Source organism: Ranitomeya imitator, chromosome 3 (genome assembly GCF_032444005.1).
Source record: "Ranitomeya imitator isolate aRanImi1 chromosome 3, aRanImi1.pri, whole genome shotgun sequence".
Classification (NCBI taxonomy): Eukaryota; Metazoa; Chordata; class Amphibia; order Anura; family Dendrobatidae; genus Ranitomeya; species Ranitomeya imitator.
Genome location: NC_091284.1, coordinates 352,842,994 through 352,859,697, shown reverse-complemented (window position 1 = coordinate 352,859,697; position 16,704 = coordinate 352,842,994). Strand labels below are relative to the sequence as shown.

Sequence of the window (16,704 nt, the reverse complement as noted above, 5' to 3'; positions counted from 1 at the left end):
GATCCCCACATGTGAATCTGTACTTATAATTCCTGAAAGCAATAATTCTATACGTTTGTAAAGCGCTGCGGAATATGTTGGCGCTATATAAAAAAAAATTATTATTATTATATATATTATTATACGTTTTATGATGCCTTATTCGGGAACATTTGATGCGATAATTGAGTTATAGAGCAGCTTAATGGGCAATTTGACCATGGTGAAATTGTGCCCAAAGGGCTGAAATTCTGTATTTCCGTAGCTCTGACTAGATCCCTCTGAGATCCAAGTCTCCTGCTGTGATCTTTTTATTTATGTTTTGGAGGTTAGCGGCTAGTGACAAAATATGTACTGAATTATTTTTGTCCCCTATTTGTTTTCTTTTACAGACAAATGTGTCCCGAGTGATTCCTACTGTCCCACCATCTGACCGCTCAGTCACTGGCAAGCCATTAAACGATATCAGTGTCACAGAATCACTGCCACTTGATGGTCCACCAACAACGAATAGAGAAAAACCAAGTCTGGTCACACAGGCACCAGCCGTAGTACCTGTCAACACAAGCACACATCCAATGCCTGCTCCTACCAGCTCCACCGCACCAGGTAAGCGGATTGTCCTAACATCTATTTGTATAACTTTAGACAAATGACATCTAGGACAGATCACAACTACATTACACATCTATATATTCATTAGAAGGGCCTTCACTTTTTCTAAGCTGACTGACACTTATCATTTCACTAATGCTCCAAAATTCGAGATATACGTTTATTTCATAGGAAGACATTCGTTATTCTGAAGGTGAATCAATAGATAGAATTTGGTTAATGATTAACTGTTGAACCTTTTACTCTCAGGAGAGATAAGCTGCAACCAAAGATATTTGCCAAAACTTAAGCTTCATGTTCACTGCAGATAACCATGAATGAGAGTTCTTCAAAATGCTCATTTCACGATTATCTTACCGTAAAAATGCTTGCTCATTGGGTGAAATGATCTTTGTGTAGTGTAAGAGAGGGAAAAAAAATCGTCATTCTTGGTGGTGCATCGTACCATGTAAGCAGGACTGGCACTGACCAGAACAATGGCAGCCTATACTCACTGAACAATCTATTAAGAATCACTCAGTGTGCATCATTTTCTTTAGTCTACCAATTGTATTGTGCTCCCATGTGTCCTTACCCTATGCAGAACATATGCATGCTCATCCAAGCGGAGTGTGTATTAAAGGGAATCTGTCAGTAGATATCTGCTACCCTATCTGAGAGCATCATAATTTAGGGGGTAGAGACCTCAATCCCAACAATGTGTCACTTGCTGGCCTATTTGCTGTCATTTTGATAAAATCCCTGTTTTATCTTCTGCAGATCTAACAATTATCTGAATGTTTTACTCTATATAGCACCGCCCACACGACTAATTAACACCTTCATATATACACTGTACAAATACACCAAGTAACACTTCGCTGGAATCAAGGTCTCTGTCTTTACATTATGCTACTGCTCTCAGATTAGGTTGCTAAACCCGATGACACATTCCTTTTAAGGTTCCCTAAAAGCTGATATCTGAACACGTTAGACTGACAGCTATTTGAAATGTTTTGCCACCTATGTAAAAGGGCAAAAGATCTTTCACACAAAAGTAAGATCTTGACAAGATGATCATTGTATATTGGATGAAAATTTCAAACCTGCCTGATTTCTTTTCAGATGATAATCATATGGAATCAGTTGGCAAAAACAATCGTTCATGGTTAAAGGAGTTGTCCAGTACTTTAATATTGATAGTCTATCCTTAGGATAGGTCATCAGTACCAAATTAGTGGGTCGGCAACACCCCAGGCAATCAGCTTTTCCCGGAGGTGGCCAGATATGATAAGTTGCGGAGCTACACAGCACAATTCCACCAACTGCATAGTGGCTGCGACTGGGTACTGCACATCCACCCTTGTTCAAATGAATAGAGACGGATCTGTGGTTCCATTCTGTGGCCAAACTGTGCTTTTCTGCTTTAAAGCTAAGCACATCTGGCTGGCACTGGGGACAGATGATTGCTGCAGGTGTCGCACCTCCACCGACCTGGTATTAGTACCCTGTCCTAAGGTTATGCGATCCTACAACTCCTTGAAATTTCACTCAATGTGCATTATTTAAGGCTAAAATGCTTCATTTTCATCAACCTTTTTAAATGCTTAGAAAGCCTTTTCAGGTGTTTTTTGTTAATTATTCTAATTTACTGAGATAATGACTTTTGGGTTTTCATTGGCTATAAGCCATAATCATCAACATTAACATAAATAAACACTTGAAATAGATCACTCTGTTTGTAATGTCTCTATATAATATATGAGTTTCACTTTTTGCATGGAAGAACTGAAATAAAGTAACTTTTTGATGATATACTAATTTTGTGAGAAGCACCTGTAAAACTAACTTCGCCCAAACCATGGGTATTGGTGGGTTCGAGCCACAGTCTAATGTGTGTGTGGGGGTCCCATATAGATGATTGGTGGGGATGGTAAGCATCCAACATGTCCAATTTCGAACTGCCGATCCTTTTCTCTATATATTACATGCCACCAGAAAATTCTGGCAGTGGCTCTCTCATGTAAATCACAGGATCACTCAGCATAGTGAGAGCTTTTGCGTATGGGAACGATAAACCGTCTTTTGAGCAACTGCTATCTAAAGTGTATGACAGGCTTTAGTCAACCAAATGTTCAGCTAACATGTATCGCCTCTTTCAGGTGGCTGTATTTTCAGTTTTTGGGTTGTACATGTGTGCAAGGATAGCACACTAGCCCTATAATAAACTATTATTAATAACAAATCCATCACCAGAGCCATCATCAATAAATGACCACAGCACTAGAATCATTTTCATCATTACATTAATACATCACCATAACCACCATAAGTAAATGAATACAGCAAAAGAACCATCATCAGTACATGAAAACAGCACCAAACCCATCATCAGTACATGAATACAGAACCATTATCCGTTCAGGAATACAGCACTAGAACCACCATCCTTATACGAATACAGCACCAAGCTTAGATTCGTTACCAATTGCAATGTCAGGTCAATCCCCACCATATACAATTGTATCTCATGAACTTGCAATTCCTAAGTACGTCATAAAAAGGGTTGTTTCATGCTTGGAAGTTCTCCCCTATCCATGAGATGGGGAATAACTTTCTGATCGCTGTGTGTCCAACCACTGATCCCGAGAATCAGGATTTTGAAAACCCTTGTGTGAATGAAGCCGTGGTCAGTCATTCGCACGTCCACTTCTTTCGTTCTTAATGCGAGTGTTGCACACCAGCAAAGCACTTGGTTATTTGCAGCTGTCCAATAAAGCCGCGCACTACAATCTAAATGTTCCCTGTTCTGTCTATTGTATGGGTTCCAACGAGCTGTGAGCTGTCACTTAACGTATTATCCCCATTAAATTCTGACTTATTTTGTCAACAACAAAAGCTATTGATTTAGCCAGCTAGATATTAAACTATATGTATGCGTCGAGCCTCGAAAACTAGAGCCATTGTGTTAATGATATCATTAGTATCAGCCATGCCATTGCATTCATTAGCACATCACCTGCCTCAGAATAGGATTCAGTCACTAGAAAAGAAGAGTCAGCAATTAGAAAATCCTGTATTTTAAGGTGTAAAACCACTAGATATTTCACAATGTATCTAGCGGGTAATCCTCTCCAGCCACCTTTGTTGCAGAGGGGACATAGATAGCTTTTGAAATGTTTGATCCAGTCATCCTAGGAGCTCGCTGCCCCCCATATCCCGGGCCAAAAGGCATCCCTTCAGCCAATAATTACCATTCAGGATCTACTTGTATTGTCTTATCTCCCTGGTGTACTGTAAATCATTGTCCTCGGCATAAAAGACTCTTGACAATGTTGAAACAAAGTATTCCCTGGTCTCTTGCTGTATCCTTTTGCCAACCCACAAATTAAAAAAAGGAAAAGGTAGGCAATTTCTAATGTAATTTGCACAAATTCCTTTGTATTTCCTTCCATACCCTGTTTATTTTCTCTTGAGATCTCAGAGTTAATTAAAGGTGTTCTAAATCCATTTTTACTTTCCACTGATCAGCCATAACATTTAGGGTAAATGCACGCCGAGCAGAAAATCCAGTGTCAGTGAGTACCGGCTGAGTACTGGAGAACATTGTGGATGTTCTCCATGCATCCATTGAAGAAACCTTAGCTCATGATGAAGCACAGCATGCACTGCACATATGTACATTTAGTAAAAGTGTGCTAACATGGAGTTTTCTGATTGCTCCGTAATCTTAAGTTGTTGCCAATAAAATCCGGTCACGGTAAAGTGCTTTCTGAAAGGTTACATTAAATTTTTATCATCTTTTTCCCGTGGTGCTGCAGTTGGCCTTTATTGAAAGGGTTTTCATGTCCTTAGTTAAATGTCAGCTGCCTCTACTCCCCTATGGAGGAGAAATCTATACTGCAAGCTTCCATTATTAGGCGGAGTCCTAGCTAAAAAATTGAGTTTAACTGCTGTGAACGCTGAACATCTGTTCCCCCACCTCCCCTTGAATAGACATGCTTGGCCTGACCAAATACAATTCCAACCAGTACCCGAGTACTTGCAGAGTTTAATTTATTTATTTTCATGAATCAATAGTACACATGACAATAAGGAACTTTGTAATATGTCTTATTAGACACATCCACTTCTTTCTCCTCCTAAACTAATCATTCACATTTTCAAAATTCTCAATTTATGAGAAATTTCAGTGAATGCAGATTTTCCCATTGCTGTCATAGTAGAAGGCATAACATTTTATTGAGATCTGCAAATGATGTTTCAGTAGAACTTGCATCCGAATTTCTGGGTCTGCCACTTGCTCTTCTTTCTTCCTGTCTCCTCCCGTCTCCATAGTTTTTCAAAGCACTAATTGTCATCTCCTTTCTCAGTAATGGGGAAGTCTCTCTGATAAGATATATTACAAAGTTACTGCCATTTGAACTACTGATTTATGAAGTAAAACTTTTTAACTCCTTTTCAACATGTGCTCTATATATATTGTGTATATTTATATATATATATATATACATATATATATATATATATATAGCTGCATTCCTGCAAATCGCCGTATATGTACGGCTCCATGATCGCTCAGGCTCATGTTGGGCTCCACCGCGATCAGATGCGGGTGTCGGCTCTATGGGAGAGCTGGCACCCTGCAGCAACATCCACGATCGGTGTTAGCAACGATCGCGGATGTTTAACCCTTCTGATGCCGCTGTCAATAGTGACAGCGACATCGAGGAACATCGCAGAGGCTGTGAGCTCCCTCTCTACTTCCATCAGCACAATGTGATGCAATCGCGTTGTGCCGATGGTCTCCATGATGACCCCGGGCCGCAAGATGGCTGTGGGGTTCTTCTGGGTCCTACAGGGAAGGTTGCCTATATGCGCCTGCTAAGAGCAGGAGCTGACTCGCCCCTCCTTCCTACCTCTCAGACAAACTAACCCTTTCATTGAACACTGCAAAATTTTAAAAAAGGCAAAAAACAATGCTTTATCAACATACTGCCTAACAAAAAGTGTAAATATAAATGGTACCGCCAAAACAGTCATCTTGTCCCTCAAAAAACAAACCGCCGTAAAGCCCCACCAGCGAAAAAATAAAAGTTATAGCTCTCAGAACAAAGTGAGGCAATAATAATTATTTTTTCTATAAAATAGTTTGTGATAAAGCGCCAAAATATTAAAAATATATAAATGTGGTATTGCTGCAATCATCCCGAACAATACAGTTGCCTTATCAATTTTACCACATGCAGATTGATAAAAAAGAATCCTGAATTGTTAGTTTTGTTCATTCTATCTCCCAAAAATCAGAATAGAAAGCAATCAAAAAATGCCATATACCTGAAAATGGAACAAATAAAAACGTCAACTCGTCCCTTCAAAAAAATGAGCCCTCACATGACTGTCAGCCGAAATATGGAGAAATTATAGCTGTCTAAATATGGTGATGCAAAACTAGTTTTTGCAATAAAAAGCGTCTTTTAGTGTCGGACAGCTGCCAAATATAAAAACCCGACATAAATCTGGTATTGCTGTAATTGCACCGACCCAAAGAATAAAGTCTTCTAATCACTTATACCGTACGAGGAACGGCGTAAAAAATAAATGAAACCAATTCTTCACATGCTGTTGATTTGTTCATTCTGCCTCCCAAAGATCACAGTAAGGCTTGGCGCACATTTATCCTGCACTTTGCGCTGAGCGCTTGCATCGGGGTTTCTGTGGAAATCTCTGAGATACGTGATTCAGACGGAGCACCCAGCGGTAGATTCCCTATAATGAGGCAGATGGAGGTTAAAGTTAAACGTTTATTTTATCTTTCCATTAATTCCTGTGAAGCACCTGAAGGGTTAACAAACTTCTTGAATGTGGTTTTGAGCACCTTGAGGGGTACAGTTTTTAGAATGGTGTTACTTTTGGGTATTTTCTGTCGAATAGATCTCTAAAAGTCACTTCAAATGTGAGGTGGTCCCTAAAAAAATTGTTTTGGAAAATTGCTGGTCAGGTTTTAACCCTTAACTTCCTAACCAAAAAAATGTTTTAAAAATTGTGCTGATTTAAAGTAGACATGTGGGAAATGTTATTTATTAACATTTTGTGTGGCATAAGTCTCTGATTTAAGGGCATAAAAATTAAAAGTTTGAAAATTGAAAAAGTTTCAACATTTCTCAAAATTTCCTTTTTTTTCCCACAAATAAACAAGAATCCTATCAAGAAATGTTACCACTATCATGAAATATAATATATCACGAAAAACAATCTCAGAATCACTGGAATATGTTGACGCGTTCCAGAGTTATAAAATTTGGCTTGGTCAAGAAGGTGAAAACAGGCTTGGGGCGAAGGGGTTAAAGGCAGTTTACACGTGCCAATTATATTGATGAGTTTGAGCATTTATGGTGAGAGGAGCATGATGCAATAGGTCGTGTCAGTAATTTATTAGGGTTTAAGGAGTTACATTTGTTATAAGAAATGTACAAATGTATCTTTAGAATATTGTGTTCGGTTTCGCCTTATCTCCAATGAAAACAAAGGACCCAAACACCATTCCTCGACATCTACCATTAGGGGAGAGTCTGCATCCCCTATACTCATTGTATCCTCATTGGGTCTCTCTGGTGTGTTTGGGCATCTGTAGCCATACTGAAAAGGTTTAAAGTGTATCCATTAAGATCTGTGTTTGTCGAAAATCGCAGACATTACCAATGTGATTTTTTTGGCATGTTTCAATGTTACTCGCCTAATATCTTTACTTCCTGGACCCCTTTATGTGGGGGTGTCCTATATTCCCAAAGTTTTGACATTTATGTATTTCTTATGCAAAACTGAACTTCCATCTTTCACTGTGGGCCTCCTCCTTCTTGCCTTCTGGTGTATCGGTTTTCTGCACCATGGCTAGATGTGTGTAGATACCAGTTAAATGTATTTTTGTGCTTTTATCTTTCCTCTAGTAACCAACAAGCTTGTGGTGTCTGCTGGAGATAGTGTCGAGGTTACCTTACCGAAAAATGCAGTTCAGCTGAATGCCTTTGTCCTTCCTGAACCTCCTGAAGGTAATTCCATATATTCACATGCTTGCTGCACGTACCGGAGGCGACCTTTATCATCCGTCTCTCTAACTTGTTTTCTCCCCTTCTGTGCTCAGGATATGGATATTAAATGGCTGCTTTCTACGCTCCATAATCCTGCATCAACACTATATGGGCCCTAGGTAGCCTTTAAGAGAGTCTGTCGGCACACAATGACGGACCAAAGCCAGCACAACACCTTGTAAGGGACACCGTATTGATAACAATCTTTAGTGTGGAACTCCATTTGCATAAATCCTCATTTATTCAAATATGCAAATGAGGTGCTGGGTGCACCCTGAGGGTGGTTCCCCACCTCAACGCATCTTCCTTTCTAGCTGGAAAACAAGTAGGTAGGAAGGTGCACTGAACTGGTCGACCACACCCAGGGTGCACTCGGCACCGTGCACCGCATTAGCTTATTTCAATAAAAACAGGAATCTATCAAAAACAACAATGGATTTGGATGCATGGACAGCATGTATCAGGCACCAACTGTTTGATCTCAGTTTGGAGAGTGTCAATTTAGAAAATCAGAACAGTTTGGAGAGTGTCAAATACAATATCTTATACCGTGTAAAGTGACTTGGACACTGGTGATGGGTATTTTTAAAGAGAACCTGTACATGGCCCCTTGAGTGGGGGCACCAAAAAATCGTATTATAGGGTGCCAACCTCCACAGCTAGGCAGAAGCAAATCAGGCCTATTGCATGGACATTGTAGTGTATTTTTGGTCTATGTTTATTATAGTTATTGACTATTTTTTGCACTGGGTAGGTGTTTTTTTTAGAAACTAATATTAATAAAGGAATTTTTAAGGGAATTTATGTGCACCACAGTTAAAAAAAATAACTTCATTGTTGGAAAGAGGTGGAAGTCCGATGGTGCGAAGTCGGGTGAATAAGGGGGATGCGGTAGAATTTCAAAGCCACAGGTGCATGCTTCCATTTGGGCAACATGTGAGTTGTGAACTGGCGCATTGTCTTGCACAAGTCGGACACCTTTAGTGAGCATGCAACATCTCTTAGTTTTGATGGCCTCCCGCAACTTCCGCAGCAGTGAAGCATAGTTTGCCCCTGCGATCATGGTAATCTTTGCCAGGAAATCCATCAATACTATTACGTGCTGGTCCCAAAATACTGTGAGCATGACCTTGCCTGCCGAGGGTTGGGCACGTGCCTTCTTTGGAGGCGGTGAGTCATGATGCTTCAATTGCATCAACTGGACTTTAGTCTCAGGATCATAGTGATGGACCCAGCTTTCATCCCATGTGATCACTGTTGAAAAAGTCCTCCTGGTTTCAATAGAGCCTGAGAGCATTCAACTCGTTCCTGCTTCTGGAAAGGTGTGAGTAACAATACATAATAATAATCTTTATTTTTATATAGCACTAACTAACATATTCTGCAACCTTTACAGTTTTGCACACATTATTATCTCTGTCCCCTATGGGGCTCACAATCTAAATTCCCTATCAGTATGTCTTTGGAGTGTGGGAGGACACAGAAGACCCCGGAGAAAACCCACACTAACACGGGGAGAACATACAAACTCTTTGCAGATGTTGTCCTTTTTGGGATTTGAACCCAGGACTCCAGCGCTGCAAGGCTGCAGTGCTAACCACTGAGCCACCATGCTGCCTACAGTAGTCAGGGAACCCAGCGATCTGATAACTTATGCATGTGAAGATGGTCTTGGATGATTTTTTTTCCATGAATCCAACACTAATCTTGACATTTTGTGCTACGTTGCAAATGGTTCCGCAGCGATTTTTCCCAAAAATCTATAGCAGAGTGGGATCACCCTGGAATTGGAGCTGTTTGCACCAAAGTCAGACCACATTTGAGTTGACAATGCCAGTCCTTGACTACATCTTATGACGTAGAATCATCACTATAAACCTCTTTCATCTCATCGAACGTCTCCTTTGGTGTGCGGCCTTTCAAGTAAAGGACTGCTCTGTATTCCACTGGGTGCATTATCAAACCTCCCACCACTTCAGCACCTGTAAAATCAAGACCGTTATCAGTTCTGAGTTGCAAATTGGCATATAACCTATAGAGACTTAGGGTATGTGCAAACGTTGCAGATTTGACTGTGTCAGTCAGGCACATCCGCAGTAAAACCGCAGATATAAAAAAGATCTGCAGTTTTGCTGCGGATGAAACGCTGCAGATCGGGAGGAGGGAGTGTGGGCGGAGTGTGGCCGGTGACTGTGTGCGTGTTTGTGTGTGTGGGTCTGCGGGGCTGTGTGCGGGGTGGGCAGGACTGTGTGCAGGGTTGACAGGGGTCGGCGGGGCTGTCCGGTGGTCTGCCGGGGCTGTCCGGGGGTCTGCGTGGCTGTCCGGGGGGTCTGCAGGTTGTCCAGGGGTGTGCGGGGAGGTCTGCGGGGCTGTGCGAGGGTCTGCCAGGGCTTGCTGTGTGTGTGTGTGCGCAGGCATCATCCGATGGGACTACAAGTCCCATCCGGCTATGCCTGCTACAGTGACAGTGATTGACATATTAGCCAATGATGGGACAGTAGTAGTTCCATCATCCGGCTAATGTGTTGAATGTAAAAAAGAAAAAAACACATACAGTACATATATAGTTCATACTCACCATCTACACATAATCCCCGAAGCCCTCGCTCACCTGAAAAAGCAAAAAAAATAATCAACAATATACTCCCTATGTCCGACGTAATCCAATTAATACGATTGTCCCACGATGATCTCCCGTGGAGAGCTGTCACATCAGCAGATGCGACCACTCTCCAGGGGCTCCGGGATACAATAACGGAAGGTATCCTTCCGCACTGTATCCCTCCGCCGCTGTGAGTACAGTATAGTTTAATTCATAATCATGAAAATTCCCACGCAGCATTGCCATAAAGCGAGACAATGAACTAAAGTAACCTCTTAAGTGATGCACTGCCGGATCCATTGTCTCCTGTCAGTGTGTCACTGGAGGCCCTATAGAGCAGTGACATCACCCGATGTCACTGTTTTGTAGGGGAAATAGTCATGGGACACTCGTTATTAATTGGACTGCGTCGGACAGGGAGTACAACACAATGGGGACATTAACCCCTTATTTCCCCATATGCCACCACCACAGGGCAATGGGAAGAGAGAGGCTAAGTGCCGGAATTGGCGCATCTCACAGATGCGCCATTTCCGGGGCTGCTGGGAGCTTGCATTTGTAGGTGGGGGGGACAATATCCATGGCCCTTCCTAGGCTATGAATATCAGCCCCAATAAAAACATCCCACAATGGACACCAATGTACTTGGTCTTTTACACATCCTAGTGGTACTGTGTTAAAAGACAAAGACCAAGATAAACATTCAATAAAGGACACTTCAGCAATATATAGAAACACCAGAGAAAGACACGGAGTATAAGTCCCATTTAACCAGAGTACAAATACAGTTAGGGCCAGAAATATTTGGAGAGTGACACAATTTTCGCGAGTTGGGCTCTGCATGCCACCACATTGGATTTGAAATGAAACCTCTACAACAGAATTCAAGTGCAGATTGTAACGTTTAATTTGAAGGGTTGAACAAAAATATCTGATAGAAAATGTAGGAATTGTACACATTTCTTTACAAACACTCCACATTTTAGGAGGTCAAAAGTAATTGGACAAATAAACATAACCCAAACAAAATAATTTTATTTTCAATATTTTGTTGCAAATCCTTTGGAGGCAATCACTGCCTTAAGTCTGGAACCCATGGACATCACCAAACGCTGGGTTTCCTCCTTCTTAATGCTTTGCCAGGCCTTTACAGCCGCAGCCTTCAGGTCTTGCTTGTTTGTGGGTCTTTCTGTCTTAAGTCTGGATTTGAGCAAGTGAAATGCATGCTCAATTGGGTTTAGATCTGGAGATTGACTTGGCCATTGCAGAATGTTCCACTTTTTGGCACTCATGAACTCCTGGGTAGCTTTGGATGTATGCTTGGGGTCATTGTCCATCTGTACTATGAAGCGCCGTCCAATCAACTTTGCAGCATTTGGCTGAATCTGGGCTGAAAGTATATCCCGGTACACTTCAGAATTCATCCGGCTACTCTTGTCTGCACTTATGTCATCAATAAACACAAGTGACCCAGTGCCATTGAAAGCCATGCATGCCCATGCCATCACGTTGCCTCCACCATGTTTTACAGAGGATGTGGTGTGCCTTGGATCATGTGCCGTTCCCTTTCTTCTCCAAACTTTTTTCTTCCCATCATTCTGGTACAGGTTGATCTTTGTCTCATCTGTCCATAGAATACTTTTCCAGAACTGAGCTGGCTTCTTGAGGTGTTTTTCTGCAAATTTAACTCTGGCCTGTCTATTTTTGTTATTGATGAATGGTTTGCATCTAGATGTGAACCCTTTGTATTTACTGTCATGGAGTCTTCTCTTTACTGTTGACTTAGAGACAGATACACCTACTTCACTGAGCGTGTTCTGGACTTCAGTTGATGTTGTGAACGGGTTCTTCTTCACCAAATTAAGTATGCGGCGATCATCCACCACTGTTGTCATCCGTGGACGCCCAGGCCTTTTTGAGTTCCCAAGCTCACCAGTCAATTCCTTTTTTCTCAGAATGTACCCAACTGTTGATTTTGCTACTCCAAGCATGTCTGCTATCTCTCTGATGGATTTTTTCTTTTTTTTCAGCCTCAGGATGTTCTGCTTCACCTCAATTGAGAGTTCCTTTGACCGCATGTTGTCTGCTCACAGCAACAGCTTCCAAATGCAAAACCACACACCTGGAATCCACCCCTGACCTTTTAACTACTTCATTGATTACAGGTTAACGAGGGAGACGCCTTCAGAGTTAATTGCAGCCCTTAGAGTCTATTGTCCAATTACTTTTGGTCCCTTGAAAAAGAGGACGCTATGCATTACAGAGCTATGATTCCTAAACCCTTTCTCCGATTTGGATGTGGAAACTATCATATTGCAGCTGGGAGTGTGCACTTTCAGCCCATATTATATATATATAATTGTATTTCTGAACATGTTTTTGTAAACAGCTAAAATAACAAAACTTGTGTCACTGTCCAAATATTTCTGGCCCTAACTGTATTTATTAGTAAGACCATCAATTACAGACCAATATAAATAATCAATCATAGAACATTACAGACATACAATATTCAGAAAGGAACCAGAGGACAGCACTGAAAAGAGTCACTGCAAGGCGGCAGCCCCTATGAATCCCTGTCAGTTATAAAATCATAAAGTGCCAATAGTGCATGTAAGGGCGGTGACCCCTGTGCCCCTGTCCCATGGGTAAGAGACATTAAGCTCGATTGAATACATTAGCAGCTACATTTGGCGCTTAGTAGCCCACTATGGGAGTTAAATAGTTAGATTTGTAGCCATCTGGTTCATTTGGTGTCTCTCACCCTTACATGCACTATTGGCACTTTATGATTTTATAACTGACAGGGATTCATAGGGGCTGCCGCCTTGCAGTGACTCTTTTCAGTGCTGTCCTCTGGTTCCTTTCTGAATATTGTATGTCTGTAATGTTCTATGATTGATTATTTATATTGGTCTGTAATTGATGGTCTTACTAATAAAGATTTGTATTTGTACTCTGGTTAAATGGGACTTATACTCTGTGTCTTTCTCTGGTGTTTTTATATGAATATCAGCCCGCAGCTGTCTGCATAGCCTTTCTGGCTACAAAATATAGAGGGACCCCACGTCATTTATTTTTGGGGTCCCCTAGTAAAGGCTATGCAGACAGCTGCGGGCTGATATTCATAGCCTGGGAAGGGGTCATGGCTAGTACCCTCATCCCAGGCTACAAATATTGGCCCCCGGTCGTCGGCTTTCCCCCTCTGGCGCAGAAATTTGTGCAGGAGCCCATGCCATTTTTTTCCCGTTTTTTTCCCGTTTTTTTCCAATATTAAACATATTGTTCATTAATAAACATCGGCCTTGCTATTATATATCTATGGATATATCTATAGATAGAAATATCTATCTAACGATATATCTATCTAACGATATATCTATCTAACGATATATCTATCTATAGATAGATATATCTATAGATGCATAGATATATTTATCCATATATCTATCTAACTATCCATATATCTATCTACATCTATCCATAGATATATCTATCCATACATATGTCTATAGATAGATAAATGAATATTTATATCTATAGATCTATCTATATATAGATCTATCTATCTCATTCCTTCTATCTATCTATAGATCTATCTTTCTATCATCTATCTATCATCTATCTCATTCCTTCTATCTATCTATAGATCTATCTTTCTATCATCTATCTATCATCTATCTCATTCCTTCTATCTATCTAGCTAGTTATCTATCTATCTATAGATAGAAGGAATGAGACAGATAGATAGAAGGAATGAGATAGATAGATCTATACATAGATCGATAGATATTATCTATAGATCTATCCCATATCGATCTACCTATCTATCTGTCTATCTATCTATCTATCTATCTGTCTGTCTATCTGTGTGTAATGGAGTGTGGGTTCAACAAATGTAAAATAGGAGGTTGGACAAGAAATGACATCACAAATCTTTTTTGTTCAGTAATAGATCTTTATTTAGCTTTCAAAAACGCATCAAAAATGCATCAAATCTGCACACAAAAAACGCACCAAAAACACGCAGATTTTTACATGCGTTTTCTGCCAAGAGATGCGGATTCAGTGTGGAAAACACCACAGGCAAATCCGCAACGTGTGCACATACCCTTATATCATTACACATGTGCAGTTTCAGCGTCCTGTGATAAATAGAAGTGGGTCAGGGGAAATCTTTAATGAACGCCCCTTGTAAGTCCCCAGCCAGTTTCTCTGAAATGCCACAGCGTTTCAGAGTCAGACATACCTGGCTGAGATCATACAGCCAGTGCCTGATATATGAAGCCTGTGGATCCGGCGCCATGTAGAGGTTCTCTTTAAAAATACCCATCACCAATGTCCAAGTCGCTTTACACAGTACATGATATTGTATTTGACACTCTCCAAACTGTTCAATCACTCCGTAACAATAAAGGAAACTTCTGATTTTCCATCTGCCAAGTATTGTCACTGCCCCTCAGTGTGAGCTCCTTGCAGCAGAATTCACTAAATACGTTCCCACGATGAGCTTTTGCTGAGTTTTTGATGTTGCAGAATTTTTGCACCTATTGATACTTGTGCTTTTTCATTGCATTTTTGAGTGTGTTTTTTTTTTACTTTTTTGGCGCTGCAGTTTTGTCTCTTTTTAGTATCTTGTTTGCTACCTCCTGGTACTTGGCGTTGACAAAACTTCATATGCGGTTTACACGTGTTCTCTGCTTTGAAAACGCACAAAAACACATGAGCTTTTTACCTGTGGATTTTCCGCATCTAATACAAATCTATGGGCAAAATCTGCGCTTAAAACTCAGCGTACTCGCAACAGAAACTGATATGTTGCAGATTCACCCATCCCCTGTAAACTGTGAGCCCTCGCGGGCAGGGTCCTCCCTCCTTATGTACCTGTATGCCTTGTTTTTTTTGCTCATGTTTATTGTATTTGTCTATATTTGCCCCCTTTTCACATGTAAGTCGCCGTGGAATAAATGGCGCTATAAAAATGTATAATAATATTACAAATTTGAAACACACACCACAGCTGAATTTACACTGTGTACAAAAGGCACAGTGGGCGTTAGATCTCCATAAATCCCATCCACTTTGCTGGAACTGCAGTGTCAGAAACTCATCAGCCTAAATAATGTTTAGACGCCCTCCTCCCCACTGAGTGTTTTTCCATATGTGTCCATTACATCTTGATTATGTACAGGACCTGTCTTGTAGCTCAGCACAACCAGTTTTACAGCTTTAGGAACGTCACCCACGTTGTTTTTACCAACAAAAATTGAAGTGTCAAGATATGAAAGTTGCAGTTTCGGAGCTGTTATTGCCAATTATCCTGCCCATTCTCATGATTAGGAGTCACATCTACAATATGTTTATTTGCACAATATATTCTTTATACTTTTCTGGCTAAACCAGTTATGCAGGAATATTAGCCTGAAAAGCTGCCTCTGTGAAAATGAATCCCATCTAGTAAGCAGCGCCTGCTTGTATGCCGATGATCCGCCTGAGCCACATGCAGTTTCTCTATGGTTTGTGGTTTAGTAGTGGTACAGTTTTGTTTCATAGCATTTACCCCCTCACAGACAATTTCTATGGTGTCGTTTCGGGTGTTCACACATTCTGGTGCAATGCTTAACAAGAACATCAGCTCTTCTGCAGAAGGGAATGGCACCTCGTTGAATAAACATCGATTTCCCAATTATATTAACTGCTTCAGGAAAAGCCAATTTTTCAGTTTTGCGCTTTAATGTTTGCTTCTTCTAAGAGCCATAACTATTTTAGTTTTCTGTCGATTAGCCATATGAGCGCTTCTTTTTTGTGGGGCGAGTTGTAGTTTTAACTGACACCATTCATTTCACCTTTACTGACACATCTGGAAAAAAAATTCCAAGTGGGGTGAAATTGTGAAAAAACTGCATTTTCAACATTGCTTTTCAGATTTTGTTTTAACAGAGCTGTTTATTCTATAAAAAGGAACTGGTGGCATGATTCTTCACGGCAGTGCGATTATGGCGATATCAAGCTTGTGTAGTTTTTTTAGATTTTGGTAATTAAAAAATTCTAAAATTTGTAAAAAGAAAAAAAAAATGATTACAAATTTTGTTTGTCTCGACATTTTCTGAGACTTGTAACTGTTTTTATTTAGCTGTGCAAGAGTTTGTTTTGTTTGCCGGCCAAACCATTTTATTGATAACACATTGGGGTACATAGAAATGATCATTTATTATTGAATGAAAAAAAGGGCAAGTCTGGCGTTTTTTTCCCTGAAGTTTAACAGATGATAATGTATTTAAAGCGCTGCGGAATATCTTGGCGCTATATAAGCAAAGCATAATGATAATAATATTTTAAGTATATTTTTTTATTTTAATACACCAGACTTTTACAGACGATGCAATACCAATTGTTCATTATATATTTTTTTTATTTCTTTACTTTAAAACTGGGAAAAGG

General features: G+C 40.4%; 1 protein-coding gene across 3 annotated transcripts in view; it reads left to right on the top strand.

Annotated features, from left to right (window-relative positions):
• KIAA0319L (KIAA0319 like) overlaps positions 1–16,704 on the top strand; it is a 199,257-nt gene that overhangs the window by 113,567 nt on the left and 68,986 nt on the right. For all 3 annotated transcript variants that reach the window (XM_069756828.1, XM_069756827.1, XM_069756829.1), the window contains exons 5-6: positions 372–588; positions 7,521–7,622. In XM_069756828.1, coding sequence (XP_069612929.1) covers positions 372–588; positions 7,521–7,622 — 319 coding nt within the window. The remainder of the gene's footprint in view (positions 1–371; positions 589–7,520; positions 7,623–16,704) is intronic.